We start from the raw sequence: 15262 nt of genomic DNA on the forward strand, positions 1-15262 counted from the left end.
GTTGATGGTTTGAATATCTATAGAATATCTACAGACGATAATTTTGACTATCCAAATAGTGTAACCGAAGATGGACAGAATTCAATGGTAAACAAATGCGTGGAATCATTTTTATTGTGTAACTGTTTTTAAATGTAGCCTTATGAAATTAAATACAATAGTAGATTTCATTGTAGTAATGAAAGTAATGTAGTAATTATTCAACCAACACAGAACCAAACTTGAAAATAACTAGAAATCCTAATGAGAGGATTACAGATTTGTTGCTTGACCTCTACGGATTCCATATATCTGGAAAACAAGTTCTGAAAAACCTTTGGAATTCTCTGGAAAAAAAATAGTTTTGCAAATCTTTTCACAACTTGTTATTTTTAGATGACTGGTGCTAAGGACTTTTATAGACATCTACCCAGGTCTGGTTACAAGTGCCAAATCAAGCAATTATTTCTAAATGAATCAGTGAAATGAAATGCTCAGCCTTGTTACAGACAAGCATTAACAACCTCCTCTGTGTACCTTTCTATAGTCATATTTAATAGACCATAAATGAAAATAATGAACAATATGGTAGACAATTCTGTTAAACTTATGTTTTGAAGTTAATAAAGTGCAGTTTAAAGCTTGCTGGAGTAATTGTGTCCTGCTTCCTCTACCCCGATTCTGGGGGCTTTGCCAGGTTCCGGTTCTGCCTTCTCACCAATCTCTATGGTCACAACAATATCCACATTGGACATTACAAAACAGCACAACCAGATCTGATACCAGGCTCATATATACCCCACACCTCTTTGAAACCAGGAGGGAACAGCTCCAAATATGAACATGACATGCTGCAAAACAAGCAACATCTCATCAGGACACTGCCCACTGGCTGTGTCTGAGCCTGTCTATGTCACAGTCAGCCGCTGTGGTCCTGTTTCAGTCGGTCGGCCTGTCAGACCAGGTCGAGCTCTACGTCCAGCTTGGGTAGAGCTGTCTGGAGTCTCTCCATGGTCTTCGCCTTGTCCACCACCCCTGGTAGATCGCTCAGATACAGATGCTCCAGACTCCTGCAACACAGTCCACGCATGTTGTGTGTTATGCCACTGAACACAATATGAATGTAAAAACTCAATATAAAATAATTATTTTTTAGGGGTTTAGAATTGTATTGATGAACCTTAATGATCTGATTAGTGCCAATCCAAACCTTCACCCTATACTTGGCGCTTAACACTTAACCTTAACTCCAATTTGACATTTACTTTAAACCGAACACTTAAGCCAAAATAACAGACATTTTAAAAACGGGGACAGGTAAAATGACAATTTTAAAAAGAGGCACAGTAGTATCGTCACCGGAGTTTATGCAGGGCGATGATGCCCTTATCCGTCACGTTCCCACAGGAGACCACCTCCATCTTAACCAGACTGGACTGCAGGTTCTCTATGCTGCTAATTCTCTCTAAGCAGGCATCTTCAATGTACATACTCTTGTTAAACTTGATCTCTTCCAAATGCTGCAGTCCATCTGAAGGGAAGATTATAGGCAACAATAAATCCAATATACATTTGACATTTTAGTGATTTAGAATGTGCTCTTATCCATAACCACTTCAAAAAGCAGTCAATGTTTGATGCAGATTTTTCACTTTGTCAGCTCTGGTATTCAAAACAGCCTTTCAGTTACTAGACCAACACTCCAAACACCAGTCTATCCAGAGCTTAAATAACTACATCACATGTACTTTATAAACCCGCCTACAGCAACAGTTATCAGGGAGTGATTGTCAGCTTAAAACCACAACGAGCAAGCAATAAGATGATGGAAACTGGGCATGTGAAGTGTGGATACGGAAACATTTAGCTTTAAAGTAGAAACAAAATAAAGACAATTACTAAAATTATTTTGTTATTTAACTTTTTAGATAATTATGATAATACAATTTGGAATATATTTTGTATAAAAAAAAAAAGTTCCTTACTATTATACATGCACACAATGACATAATTAATACGATTACATGGAGACTAAGGACCTGATCGCATATCAGCCCTCTTGCCCTGAAAGGGTTTGTGGATAAAGCACCCTACTTGGGGTTTTAGACAACGATTACTCAGTCTGTGCTAATCAGGCCAGACGGTGTCCTCTGTCTCCCTTTCTGCTGTAAAACATCCCGCTCTCTTGCGTCACTCAGCGGGTAAACAGTCTGAGAGACACTAACTTTCACCCTTTCTCTCTCACAGTGTCGCTTAACACTCCTGGGTGTCCGATTGTAGCAGATCAGCTGAATTGCATTAAAAGCTCAAACACGTGAACAAGTTAAATTAACAGTCAATAACGCATAGGTAAGAGTTAGCATGTCAATGAAATGACCAATACATCAGATTTGTATTCAGTCAAAGCCACTATGACAGACGCTGCGTTTACAAAGCCGGTCTAAATCTGATATTTTTGCCCTTTGTCTTATTTCCTCATTTGGCCAATCAGATCTGTACAGAGAAAGATCTGATGCGGCCAACCGATCTGATGGTCAAAAGACCAATTAATGGAAAAAAAACATGGCTGCAGCGTAAACATAGACAGACTGTAAACACATTGAGTAGCTCGCGAGCGTACACATGATACTGTTCTGAGACCTTAACTCTGCCACCGCCTTTCACCTCGCCATCAAGACACTAACAACAAACAGTTGTCGAAACTCAAAGGCTGCATTGGAAAACATACCCAGGTGGTCAAAACCTTTGTACATGATACAGGAGTCCGTGGCGTCGATTCCCTGGATCTTGAATCTCCCCAATGGGCCAGTGGGCAGGGCGTTGTAGTCATGTTGCCAGCGGTCAAACCCTTGGAACCTCACCTTGGCACCACACCTGGTCAGCCACTCTGCAGCCGCGCGGTCATGTCCCACCTCCTTGATACGCTCATAGTCCACTCTGGGGACCAGAACACAGTCAGCCAACCACAGGGCAATTCAACCCCAGTCTTGGCGGGATGAAGCACTTCTGGTTTTCATCCTCTCTTTCTAATCCTGGTGTCGATTCAGATCGTGAATTAACTATTAGGTAAAATCTATGTCTAAAAACCGGAAGTGTGTCAGCCCTTCATGAACAGAGCTGAATAACCCTGGCCTAGAATGACTCGACCATCTTGGTCACATTCCACTCTGGGGACCACAGAAAACTTTAACTGGACCTATTAATTAAACATTATTATAACTGTTCATATTACTGTTAGTTGGTCAAGAACCAATGGTTAGAGACGACACATGAGGGCATTGACCCAGACTGAGGGACAGTTAGGTTATTTCCCCCTGCACAGCTCTAACGCATTAGTACAGTAGTAGTTGAGGAAAGGAATGAAGAGGTAACAGCATTTACTTATTAAAGACGGCATTCAGCCACCCCCAGAATTGTCTTCGGACATCTGGTGACCACGTCCTTTGCGCGAAGAGACCTGTCTGTAGAGCTGCCCTGGACAGCATCAACATACCTTCAACCATGAAAAAGACCACACAGTATTCCGTTAGGTCATGTCTCATGTGATGACGACATGCCGATGGTAATGGAATTGTCAGAATTGTGTGTGGGTGTGGGGGGGAAGTGTTTTCAAGTGTTTTCCAGGACAGATTAGCTCAAATAGCCTAATCATGGATACACTCTGTAAACATAATCTCGCTAATAGCTAAAATTAAAAAGGACAGACTTTATCACCCTACGCAGCACCACACAAATGTGAGACAACAAGCCTGAAACTATAATAATTCTGAGCAATATATCTGTCGTAAACAATCATGGTATAGTGTGATTGCTGGTACATTTGTTACCGTTTTATTAATTCAACTCACCTTGATTTCACCTGTCAATTCGCTATGCAACTGCAGCTATTCACACCACGAACGTGTTTACAGTTAAACAGTGAACTTTAACCCTTCACGTATGAGCAACGTGCTTTGCCATTGGTTCATTGAACTGGGCGTAAGGGGAAAGGGGTGGATCTTGGTGTCTACAACAGGGCAGTTTGATCCAAAACGTTCTAAAAGCTATGTGGTTTGACCTGTGGGTGCTGTTGTCCACAAAAACGTTTGGGAAGATGTCTATTTGAAAATATTCACAGAATATGTACTCACCGCAATTTATGTTTCTCTGCCTATGGTAGTCTATGTCAAAATGATTCGGAATCTGAGCAGCGCGTCATTTGCTGCTTTATCTGCAACCGTGCCAAAGTCCCCCGCGACTTGCTTAACTAGGCTCGTGCACAGTAGGTAAGTAAAAACATGGTGTATTCCGAATTTATGTTCTGGATAAACCTTAATAAACACCCTTTACAAGCTGGTTAAGAACTGATTTGTAGCTAACATCAAACAGAAATAAAGACTCCAGTCACCTAAAGGTCAGAGACAGCTTGTTTATTATTTCTTTAAGGGCGAAGTCAGATAATAACGTGTCATGATTGTTGCCGATGTTTATTTGACTGACCAACTCCAGACAGGCTACATTCTCCATGTGAAAGCTATAACCATTGCTTTCACCATACACACACGCAACTTCCCTATTTTGCCACTGTCATTTGAACTAGCCGGGCTGGAAAAATATTGATGGAGTGGCAGAGTGGTGTGGAACTGTCCATTAACTACTCAGTTGTTTTATACAAGCTTGTATCGGGAATCATATTTCATGAAAATCAGTTTCGAAAGTTCTGCCACGTCTGTACCATTGTCAGACTATACATTGAAAATGATATATGAAGGAGATTATTGTAACTAATTAATCCTGGGCTGTACACACTTTTTTCTTGTAATTTGCAACTGGATAAATGCATTGATTGAGGGTGTTGCCCTCATTACCGGTAGACAGTCGTAGTCTACGGTCCGTTTGAATGAATTCTTAGCTCGGATGGCGCTCAACTGCTCATGTCTCTTGTCCGGCGCCCGAGATTACTTCCATTTCTGTTGCAGGACGTACGATGTGGCTGTGATCGGCGGAGGTATCGTGGGGCTGGCTTCAGCCAGGGAACTCATCCTCAGACATCCCACGCTTAGCTTCATTCTGCTAGAGAAGGAGAAGGAGCTGGGTACGTATTCCGGGAGTTCCTGTGAACCAGAGTCTATTATTGCTTTTTCTTGGCATGATAACACAAACGGATCAGTCCTTTCACCTTAAAGAAGCAAATCGGAAGGGGATTTCGACCCCGGCCAACGACAGATTGTCCAGAAACTGGTTCTGTCTTTAGTAGTATATGATTAGCATTCCTAAAACATTATCTAATTAAATCAATCAAATGTATTAATAAAGCCATTTTTACATCAGCAGTTGTCACAAAGTGCTTTTACAAAACACCCAGTCTGAAACCTCAAGGAGCAAGCAACAGTGTTGAAGCACAGTGGTTAGGAAAACTCCCTAAGAGGGGCCGAAATTGATTGAGGGCGTCCAATATTGGCCATTTCTGAGCATAATATCATATAACTTTGTACTGTAAATAGTAATGAACTTCGAATTTGGCCAAACACTCTAATAATCCCTAATAATGAGTAGGATTTGAAGAATATGAGAACGTTATAGCATGCCAGCCCTAAATCTATGTACCTCTCAAGTTGTATGAAGCTGCTGCTCTGAGAATTGTTTTCAACCATTGAAATGTGTTTTTAATGAATTTGGTGACCGTTATTTCCCCCTATTTAGAAAACAGTTTCATTAAAGTTAACAGCTTAATGGCCCATCATCCATCCACATCTTTACCACTAGATGGTGGTGTTGCTGCATAAACAGTTCACTCTTTTAACATGCTGCAAGTTGCCAATACACCGATCAGCCATAATTGCAGTTTTGTAGATGCTCTGACCCAGTCGTCTAGCCATCACAGTTTGGCCCTTGTAAAAGTCGTTCAGATCCTTACGCTTAACCATTTTTCTTTCTTCTGACACATCAACTTTGAGAACAGAATGTTAACTTGCTGCCTAATATATCCCACCCACTGACAGGTGAAGTGAATAACACTGATAATCTCGTTATGATGGCACTAGTTAAGATTAGGATTGGTTGAGATGTGGAATTGGGAACCAAGAAGCCCATTCTGACAGTGAGGTTTTCACTTTCAAGGGTTCAATATTTCTATTGATGGAGAATACATTGACTGGTAAACAAAGAATACCTTAATTATTAGGAAGCATTGTGTGGCTAATAATGGATACAGATACCAAAGGGCAGGCTATGCTCTACACAGCACCACACAAGTCAAAATATGAGACGGCTAATTTGAACCAGAAACGGTTGAATATGCTAATAATAATAAAATAATCAAGATGCAGTGAGTGATTGCATGTGTAGTCATTAATGTTGGACCACAAGCACTGATTTCCTAGAAAAACGTGTGCCCGGGTCGGCGTGTCCGTCCTCAGATGTTATGCTACGTAGCCGACGACGGCCGTGCGTTAACAGTGTAGGTCTGTGCCACTTTGTGCCCGCGCCCAGCCTTGCACCAGAGCGGACACAACAGTGGCGTGATCCACAGTGGTATCTACTACACCCCCGGGTCTCTGAAGGCCCGTCTGTGTGTCAGAGGGGCCACCATGGCCTACAAGTACCTGGACAAGAAAGGGCTCCCCTACAAGAGGTGTGGAAAGGTGAGTTTTCTCCCCTCAAATTACTAGTTGTCATGTGTCCCAAACGCTCTACCTCTGACCTAAACAAAGGTTGAGTAGGTCTTCATGAGGTGGAAATTGGAACTGAAGAAAATGTTTTTCTTCTTTTCTCTAGTATTTTAGCCACCATTCTTGTTGTAGCTGAATTTCTTAATCATTTCTAACTTAAGTATTATATTATATCCAGGTTCCCCCGCATAAAAAAATGTGTATTTATTTTTTTTTTACCTGAAAGATCTACAGTTTCTGTCCACAGTTTCTGCCTGACACTTGTTCTTGACCGTCTCCATTATCAGTATGTTAATGGGATCTGTGGCTGCCGATGTCTTGGCAGCTGATCGTGGCTGTAGAGCGAGAGGAGATCCCTAGACTGAAGGCCCTGTACGAGCGAGGCCAGAAGAACAATGTGCAGGACCTCACCATGATCGACGCCAAGGGGATCCGCGAGAGGGAGCCCTTCTGCCGGGTGAGGGCCGACACCACGTCATGGTGCCAAGGGCGGTGTACAAAGACCTGCGTCTGACCTTATAAAAGGCACGCTGTTCCCAGTGCACTGCCCTTTGGTCTGGTAAGGCAATCACAACCTGGCCTGCGAGTGGCAAAAATGTCCCGGTTGAGTGACCAGTGTGACAGAAAGAGCAGCTTTGTGGGATGTGCCTTGAAGGACACACGTCCTGATCTTCGACTGACCCAGAACTGATCTGGAGTGACAAAACTGTCCGGGGAGAAAAACGAGTGTGCCTCCTATTTCCCCGGTGAAACACGAATTATCATTTCATAAGTAATGGGGTTCTGTCTCATGGTAGATTGTCCCCCCGCAGGGTCTGATGGCCCTGGACTCGCCCAACACCGGCATTGTTGACTGGAGGCAGGTGTCCCTGGCGTATGCCAAAGACTTCCAGGAGGCCGGAGGAACCGTGGTCACGGGGTACGAGGCAAGCGACATCGCCATGGCGAAGGAAAGCCCGGCTGGGGCCACGGAAGGTATCCGTCTGCCCTCAAGTGTCCTGGTCCAGGGCCACAACACAGCAGTACACAGGTGGACGGCTCATACTGATGTCTGGGATGGAGTCGGTGGAATGGCGTCAGGCGTGGTGGTAGTCGTGTGTGTGACGTGTCTGACACCATTCCATTCGTTACGATGAATCTTTCCTCCCAGATGAAGGCACCGCCAGCTCTCTGTACTGTTACACATAGATTTCAGCATCCCCCACACTCTGACTGATGAAGTGTAATTTACACACCCTGATTTCTATTTTATTTTAATAGGAATGAAATACCCCATCGCCATTAGAGATTCTAAGGTAGGCGTGTGTGTGTGTGTGTGTGTGTATTATATTATGAAACACCATGGATGGTTATTATAAAAAGAAATTGAGCTGGCTGTGACAAACCTGTGTGTGCGGTCTTTATAGGGGACAGAGGTCAGATGCCAGTACGTGCTGACCTGTGGAGGTCTCTTCTCTGACCGTCTCTCTCAGATCTCTGGCTGCAGTCCAGAGCCTCGCATCGTCCCCTTCAGAGGGGACTATCTGGTCCTGAAGCCAGAGAAACACTACCTGGTCAAAGGCAACATCTACCCTGTAAGCCCTAATCATTTAATATTGTCATAATAAGATACTGAGTATCTGGATAGGTGCCCTGAACATGATCCTGTGTCAGATTACTCTGTTCCCTAGGGCAAGCCCTGGTAAAAATCTTTTGAAACATTTCGAAATTGAAAATTAGCATTTTTTTCTTATTGGACTAGGGTAAGTAACCCCTCCCTGTTTTAGTCCATTTCCCTTCTGTTTGTGCCAAATGAATGTGACCCGGGTCTCTGTAAGTGTAAAACTACATGGGCTCCAAGACCGAGGGGAACGCCACGCCCGGACACACTCCTTAATACAATTCACAGCAAATGCTGCTGTAGAAGTAGTTCTCTATTCACCCTAATGTGACGGCATCTTGAGCTGTCCTGAGAACAGTCCAATGTGGGATTCAGGCTATGATATGACCTCGACAAAGACCTGTCGTACTGATAAACGTGTGTGTCTCTAGGTGCCTGACCCAAAATTTCCTTTTCTGGGGGTACACTTCACCCCACGAATGGACGGCAGCGTTTGGTTGGGCCCCAACGCCGTCCTGGCCTTCAAACGAGAGGGATACAAGATGTACGACTTCGACATTCGGGACTTTGGCAATGCACTATTTTTCAGGTAGGTTGTTTTTAGGTTTGGGAGCGCCGTCGTTTAGCTACGATTCTGTTTTCTCATTGTCCTTGACATGAGACCAGAATCAGAATTGCCTTTATTTGTTCAGTACATTTGCACATCCACTTGATTTTATTATGAATAAAAGTGCAGCTATAAAGTACATATTTATTAAGTTGAAAACTGGTAAAATATAGACATTTTAAAGGTTTTATTGCTGTGAGTTCAAATTGAATTAAATAAATAAAAGTTGGGGAATAAGCGATAAAAATGGACAAACCGTCTGTGTAAATGTAACTGTTTCCCAGGGGTCTACAGAAGCTGGTTTTGAAGAACCTTGCGTACGGTGTTGGTGAGATGTACAGAGGGGTTTTCATTGGCGCTCAGGTCAAGATCCTACAGAGGTTCATCCCAGAGCTCTCTCTGAGAGACGTACTCAGGTAATACATTGAATGGATTGTTGGATGTTGAGTCTGACTCTAGATGCGTGCCTGAGTTTGGGCCTTAGTCCCTCACCAGAAACCCATATCAGCTCTGGACACTGTTTCCAAAATTAGGACACTTGGCTGTTAGACTGTAACTCAGACCTCTGGACCACATTAGGACACCCCCCCCCCCCCCCCCCCCCCCGTGTTACGCCTGATGTCCGCCTAATCATGTTCTTAGTGACAGTGGCATTTAATTGTAGCATTTTATATTTTTATTTTTTGTATTAACCTGAATATCCTTCTCTGGGCTGTTTCTGTTTGTCTCAGTGGACCAATATTGAGTAGTGGGAGCTGTAAGGGTTCTGCGTGTGTTTCTCTGTGGCAGGGGCCCAGCGGGCGTACGGGCCCAGGCTCTGGATCGGGATGGGAACCTGGTGGATGACTTTGTGTTTGACGGCGGCGTCTGTGACGTAGGCAGCAGGGTCCTGCACGTGCGCAACGCTCCATCGCCGGCAGCTACGTCCTCCCTGGCCATAGCGGAGGTGGTGGCAGACGAGGCGGAGCGGCGGTTCCTTCTCTAGCAGCTCGGCAGAGCATGTCCCAGACGGATCCCTGTTCCCCACCTGATGGTTCTGGTTTAGATGGGGGGGGGCTGATCCCAGACCTGATTGTTCTGGTTTAGATGGGGGGGCTGATCCCAGACCTGATTGTTCTGGTTTAGATGGGGGGGGGGGGGGGCTGATCCCAGACCTGATTGTTCTGGTTTAGATGGGGGGGGGGGCTGATACCAGACCTGATTGTTCTGGTTTAGATGGGGGGGGGGGGGGGCTGATCCCAGACCTGATGGTTCTGGTTTAGATGGGGGGGGGGCTGATCCCAGACCTGATTGTTCTGGTTCAGATGGGGGGGCTGATCCCAGACCTGATTGTTCTGGTTTAGATGGGGGGAGCTGATTCCAAAAGAACTGCCGCTCACTGGATGTTTTTTATCGCACCATTCTCTGTAAACTCAGGAGACTGTAGTGTGAAAATCTCAGGAGGTCATCTCTTTCTGCTACGCTGAAAAACACCACTTCTGGCTCTAACAATGATACCACGATCAAAGTCGCCTGGATAATGCTTTATATCGAAAAACAAATAAAACTTATGATTGCATGCACTGATTAAACCAGAAAGGCTATTGTTTTAGAGATTATTTCAGATGAAACAAGAGAAATTAACCACAGTCTTATAAATGAGCAAAATCTTTAACAACTTTTAATGTAAACCTGGGGTTTATTACTTTCTGGTGAACATTGTGTACACTGATATAATGTAGTCTTTGTGTTTCCTTATTATAGCAATCACAGATTTTTTTTCTAATGATTGTGTTAAAATGCTGTTTCATTTTGTTGGCCTGTATACTGAGATTATGCAAGTTTTATTATTAGTCTTTTTTGGGGATTTTATGATTGTTTTGGGGGATTTTGCACTATGTGCAATTCCATAGAAAATAAATTTAAGGAAGTATGCATTTTCAGTAAATAAGAGACTATACTGTATCGGACTCTTATGAATCTATCGGATAATAAAACATTTTGTGTCTTGGTTATAAAAAAATGTATATAATATTTTTTGTAATACATAATGTCTATGAATATGAGCAGCTCACTTTATTTCCACATGGGGGCAGGATCTTAACAGTATACAGTAAATATTTTTTAGCTATTAAGTTCTGACAGTTGGAACTTTTATATTTGAGTTTTCAAAGCAACATAAGGCAACTAACAGTTCTAAAAAGGCTGAATAGTCACAAAAGTGATTCAATGTGTCAAGATGAATCAAGAAGGCACAGGCAGTGACTAATTCCATTGCCTAATTCCATCAGCAGAGAAGACAAGTGGTCACAAGTAAGAGCTGACTGACAGTGATAGACAGACATTTAACAGGATTGGATCAATGCCACAATAGCACAGCCTTGAACATGACCCACAGATTTAACACAACACATCTGTGACCAAGTCTCAAAAACTGTATGCTGTGAGCGTTGCAAAGATGGAATCTATGGCTGGCATTTGGAAATGTATCCATCCGTACCCATTTCCGTCCCATCTCCCACATCTGGTCGGCATTATGTTTGGAGAAAATCAAAGGATGCCTTAAGCCCACAGTGTCTGCTGCTGCCTACTGTTAAACTTGGTGGGGGTCCGTAGTGGCATGGACAGCCATCTCGTTAAGTAATGGATCCAATGATTGCTTCGCATGGTGGTATCATGGCCAAAGAAGGAGGCCATTTTACAGGACATGGTGCAACCTGTGATGCCCCTTACACACTGCTAAACAAATTCAAGAGTTGATTTTATGAACACCAGGATGCTGTCCAAATGCCTTCCATGGCCTCCCCAATCACCAGATCAGAACATCATTGAACTTTTATGGGAGGTTCTGGAATTGCAGTGTGAAGCATATTTCCACCTCCTCAAAGAACTGGAGGCTTTTACTCTTGAAGAATGGTGAGATATCCCACTACACAGTGTTGAGGATACATATGACAGCGTTCCAAGGATTGGAGCTGTTCTGATGGCGAAAGGGTGACCCTGCACCTTACCAAGTCCTTAAAAAATACATATAGTCAGGTGTTTCCGTTATTTTGTCCAACCCTTAATAACTAGTTCTATTTAATTGCGTGCCGTAATCAACCAAAAATAATCAAGTAGGATTTTTTTTTTTTAAGTTATCTAGTTTCAACTAACACCTGAGCGGGGTATGTATTTGCTATAATTCACTGTGTGCAAAAAATGTCGACACTTGCCACGAATACGTTTTATTAATATCGTTTTGTTTTATTTCAGTGGCGTTTAAGTGGTCCCCACACTTTCACTGGACAAAACAGGCGATCCCTCCCTTTGCTTACGCAGACGCACTGGGTGTCTACGCAGGACGCGAAGTGAGCAAGTGAAGGGCCGAGATTCAGGCAGGCAGGCAGGCACGCACGGACGGACGTTGAGTTGGGAGTTGAAGCAGGGACAAACATCTCTAACGATAAAAACACATCAACAAACGCGTCTTGTGCACTGGACACTGGGTAAACATGCGTCGGACTATTCAAGTGGAATTATTTTTGGAGTTCGCGATTAACCTACCCGGAAAGGATGATGGTTGTTGAAGTAAACCGCAAAGAAAGTCCCCATTCTTTAGAATTGAATGAAGAGTCTTGTGCCACAACATAACTCGGAGTGCACCAGGCCATGATATTAGAGGCAGCCTTTGCATACTGATGTGCACTCAGTCGCTAACGTTAGCTAGTTAACTGTTAAAAGCTATCAATTCTGAGTGCTAACAAAGTTACAATATTGGTATACCAATCCTTTTGGTCATGTCATGTAACTGATAGTCCTGGCTAACAGGTTTATAATATTTTGGTAGGTGACTAGTTATCTATAATCTAGCCAGAGTTAGCGTGTCTAGCTTACGTGAGCTAACCATTTGTTTATTAGCTAGCTTGCTAACGTTAGTTAGCTACGCTTGAAATGAGAGCCTGGGCTACCTAGCTAATTAGCTAGGGTACTAGACGAACTAGAATGCTAACTAGGTTAATTAGTTAACGCGTTTAATGTTTAATTACCTAACAGTAACAGGTAAATTCGTTTTTTTATCGCCAGCGTAACCAAGCCTTGCTCGACCAGTTAGTAAGTAATATTAACTTAGTTAACTCAAGCTCACTTCTCCACGGTGCCTGGACTGACCCACCCACAAGGACCACCCGGGGCCGATGCTGACAATCCGGCCCGGATCACGGCAACGCAAGGAGCCGCCGCAGACATGCAGCCGCAGCAAATATACGACTTTTCAAGTGACGAGAACAGTCACAAATGGCGAGGCCTCTTCGTGCAAGCGTTGCGAAAGGTACAGTAGAGTAACATTTAACTTTTAAGATGCTTCATGTTTTTATTATCTCCTATGCTGTTTATAGCAGCTCCATTCATGTACAGTCCAAGGTATGTGTAAATATACTTGGTGGAGGCGATTTTGAAAAGGCGACATGAAATGTGGCTGGTGAGTTGATGGATGAAGAAACAGGCATGCAGGTAGTAAGTTTTTGTTGACATGTTGCGCATGCTGTTATTTACACGGCACTAACGTTGCCAGGTTGACAAGATGGGACACTTGGCTCAGGATGTCAAATGGATAGATGTTGTTGCCAGAATGAAGGTTTTTGCTATCAGCAAGGTTATTGTCTTTCGCTTAGGAACTCATCCCCTTCCTCAATAGATATACAGGCATTAATCTTACGGGTAAAACGTAAAGGTGAGATACCGGATTTTCACCATACCGATTGAGATCCGAGCCGAATGGAGATGAGTAATGCATAATTTATCTACACCCTCACAACATTAATTTGACTCTTATTTACTAAGCAAATATAGCCGCACTAGTAGCAAGTTTTGTCAGTGTTTCATCAGTCGCTGGTTCCCTCTTGGTTCCCTCTTGGATTATTTCCGTAAGTGTTGTCAATGTATTGATGACAGGGGCTGAAGTGACCGTTTCAATTCAAGGAATCTGATGCCCTTTTGAGACTTGGCTCTAATGCACCCAAACCTCTTTTCTCCGCATGGGAGAACATTGATTACATTTTATATATTTTGGTAGACATTTTTATTTGTGTGTTTTGTGTGTGGTTGCTGTAGAGTAGAGTTTACTCTTTAATTCTCCCAGTTTTGTCTAGAACAACAATTACTACAGCTTGTCTTACATGTGATCAACGCTTTTGAAATAGAGTTCAAGGCATTCTCATTTTAAAATTTCAGGCTGTTCCACTGCTTGTCATACTACTAGCTCAACTGGGAACTATTTGCCAATACACCCCTTAGATGAGAATACAGTTCTAGGCCAACAACCATGCTTGAAGTCCCAGGTGACAGACCGACCACAAGGAGTTTAGACAAGGAAGGCTGCCTTGTCTTTATGTATGTATGTATACACTCACCTAAAGGATTATTAGGAACACCTGTTCAATTGCTCATTAATACAGTTATCTAATCAACCAATCACATGGCAGTTGCTTCAATGCATTTAGGGGTGTGGTCCTGGTCAAGAAAATCTCCTGAACTCCAAACTGAATGTCCGAAAGGGAAAGAAAGGTGATTTAAGCAATTTTGAGCGTGGCATGGTTGTTGGTGCCAGACGGGTCGGTCTGAGTATTTCACAATCCGCTCAGTTACTGGGATTTTCACGCACAACCATTTCTAGGGTTTACAAAGAATGGTGTGAAAAGGGAAAAACATCCAGTATGCGGCAGTCCTGTGGGTGAAAATGCCTTGTTGATGCTAGAGGTCAGAGGAGAATGGGCCGACTGATTCAAGCTGATAGAAGAGCAACTTTGACTGAAATAACCACTCGTTACAACCGAGGTATGCAGCAAAGCATTTGTGAAGCCACAACACGCACAACCTTGAGGCGGATGGGCTACAACAGCAGAAGACCCCACCGGGTACCACAAGCTCACCAAAATTGTACAGTTGAAGACTGGAAGAATGTTGCCTGGTCTGATGAGTCTCAATTTCTGTTGAGACATTCAGATGGTCGAGTCAGAATTTGGTGTAAACAGAATGAAAACATGGATCCATCATGCCTTGTTACCGCTGTGCAATGGTGGTGGTGTAATGGTGTGGGGGATGTTTTCTTGGCACACTTTAGGCCCCTTAGTGCCAATTGGGCATCGTTTAAATGCCACAGCCTACCTGAGCATTGTTTCTGACCATGTCCATCCCTTTATGACCACCATGTACCCATCCTCTGATGGCTACTTCCAGCAGAATAATGCACCATGTCACAAAGCTCGAATCATTTCAAATTGGTTTCTTGAACATGACAATGAGTTCACTGTACTGAAATGGCCCCCACAGTCAGCAGATCTCAACCCAATAGAGTATCTTTGGGATGTGGTTGAACGGGAGCTTCGTGCCCTGAATGTGCATCCCACAAATCTCCATCAACTGCAAGATGCTATCCTATCAATATGGGCCAACATTTCTAAAGAATGC

At 43.3% G+C, this 15262-nt stretch overlaps 3 protein-coding genes across 3 annotated transcripts in view; 2 read left to right on the forward strand and 1 right to left on the reverse strand.

Moving 5' to 3' along the window:
• Positions 1-96: 96 nt before the first annotated feature.
• dmac2l (distal membrane arm assembly complex 2 like) lies at positions 97-3934 on the reverse strand. The gene is made up of 5 exons (XM_010896282.3): positions 3828-3934; positions 3361-3472; positions 2708-2916; positions 1339-1510; positions 97-1049 (listed from the first exon to the last, which is right to left on the reverse strand). Exons 2-5 carry the CDS (start codon positions 3468-3470, stop codon positions 935-937), a joined length of 606 nt encoding a protein of 201 aa, XP_010894584.2. The 5' UTR covers positions 3471-3472; positions 3828-3934; the 3' UTR covers positions 97-934.
• Positions 3935-3969: 35 nt separating this feature from the next.
• Positions 3970-9964, forward strand: l2hgdh (L-2-hydroxyglutarate dehydrogenase). The gene is made up of 10 exons (XM_010896281.4): positions 3970-4244; positions 4938-5053; positions 6451-6602; positions 6955-7086; positions 7442-7604; positions 7890-7924; positions 8036-8203; positions 8661-8818; positions 9121-9252; positions 9626-9964. Exons 1-10 carry the CDS (start codon positions 4132-4134, stop codon positions 9819-9821), a joined length of 1365 nt encoding a protein of 454 aa, XP_010894583.2. The 5' UTR covers positions 3970-4131; the 3' UTR covers positions 9822-9964.
• Positions 9965-12137: 2173 nt separating this feature from the next.
• The window catches only part of sos2 (son of sevenless homolog 2 (Drosophila)), a 40650-nt gene continuing 37525 nt past the window's right edge, over positions 12138-15262 (forward strand). Inside the window, exons 1-2 of the mRNA XM_034297514.1 lie at positions 12138-12303; positions 12881-13124. Coding sequence (XP_034153405.1) covers positions 13041-13124 — 84 coding nt within the window. The 5' untranslated portion in view covers positions 12138-12303; positions 12881-13040. The remainder of the gene's footprint in view (positions 12304-12880; positions 13125-15262) is intronic.

This window comes from Esox lucius, chromosome 15, assembly GCF_011004845.1.
Source record: "Esox lucius isolate fEsoLuc1 chromosome 15, fEsoLuc1.pri, whole genome shotgun sequence".
Taxonomy (NCBI): Eukaryota; Metazoa; Chordata; class Actinopteri; order Esociformes; family Esocidae; genus Esox; species Esox lucius.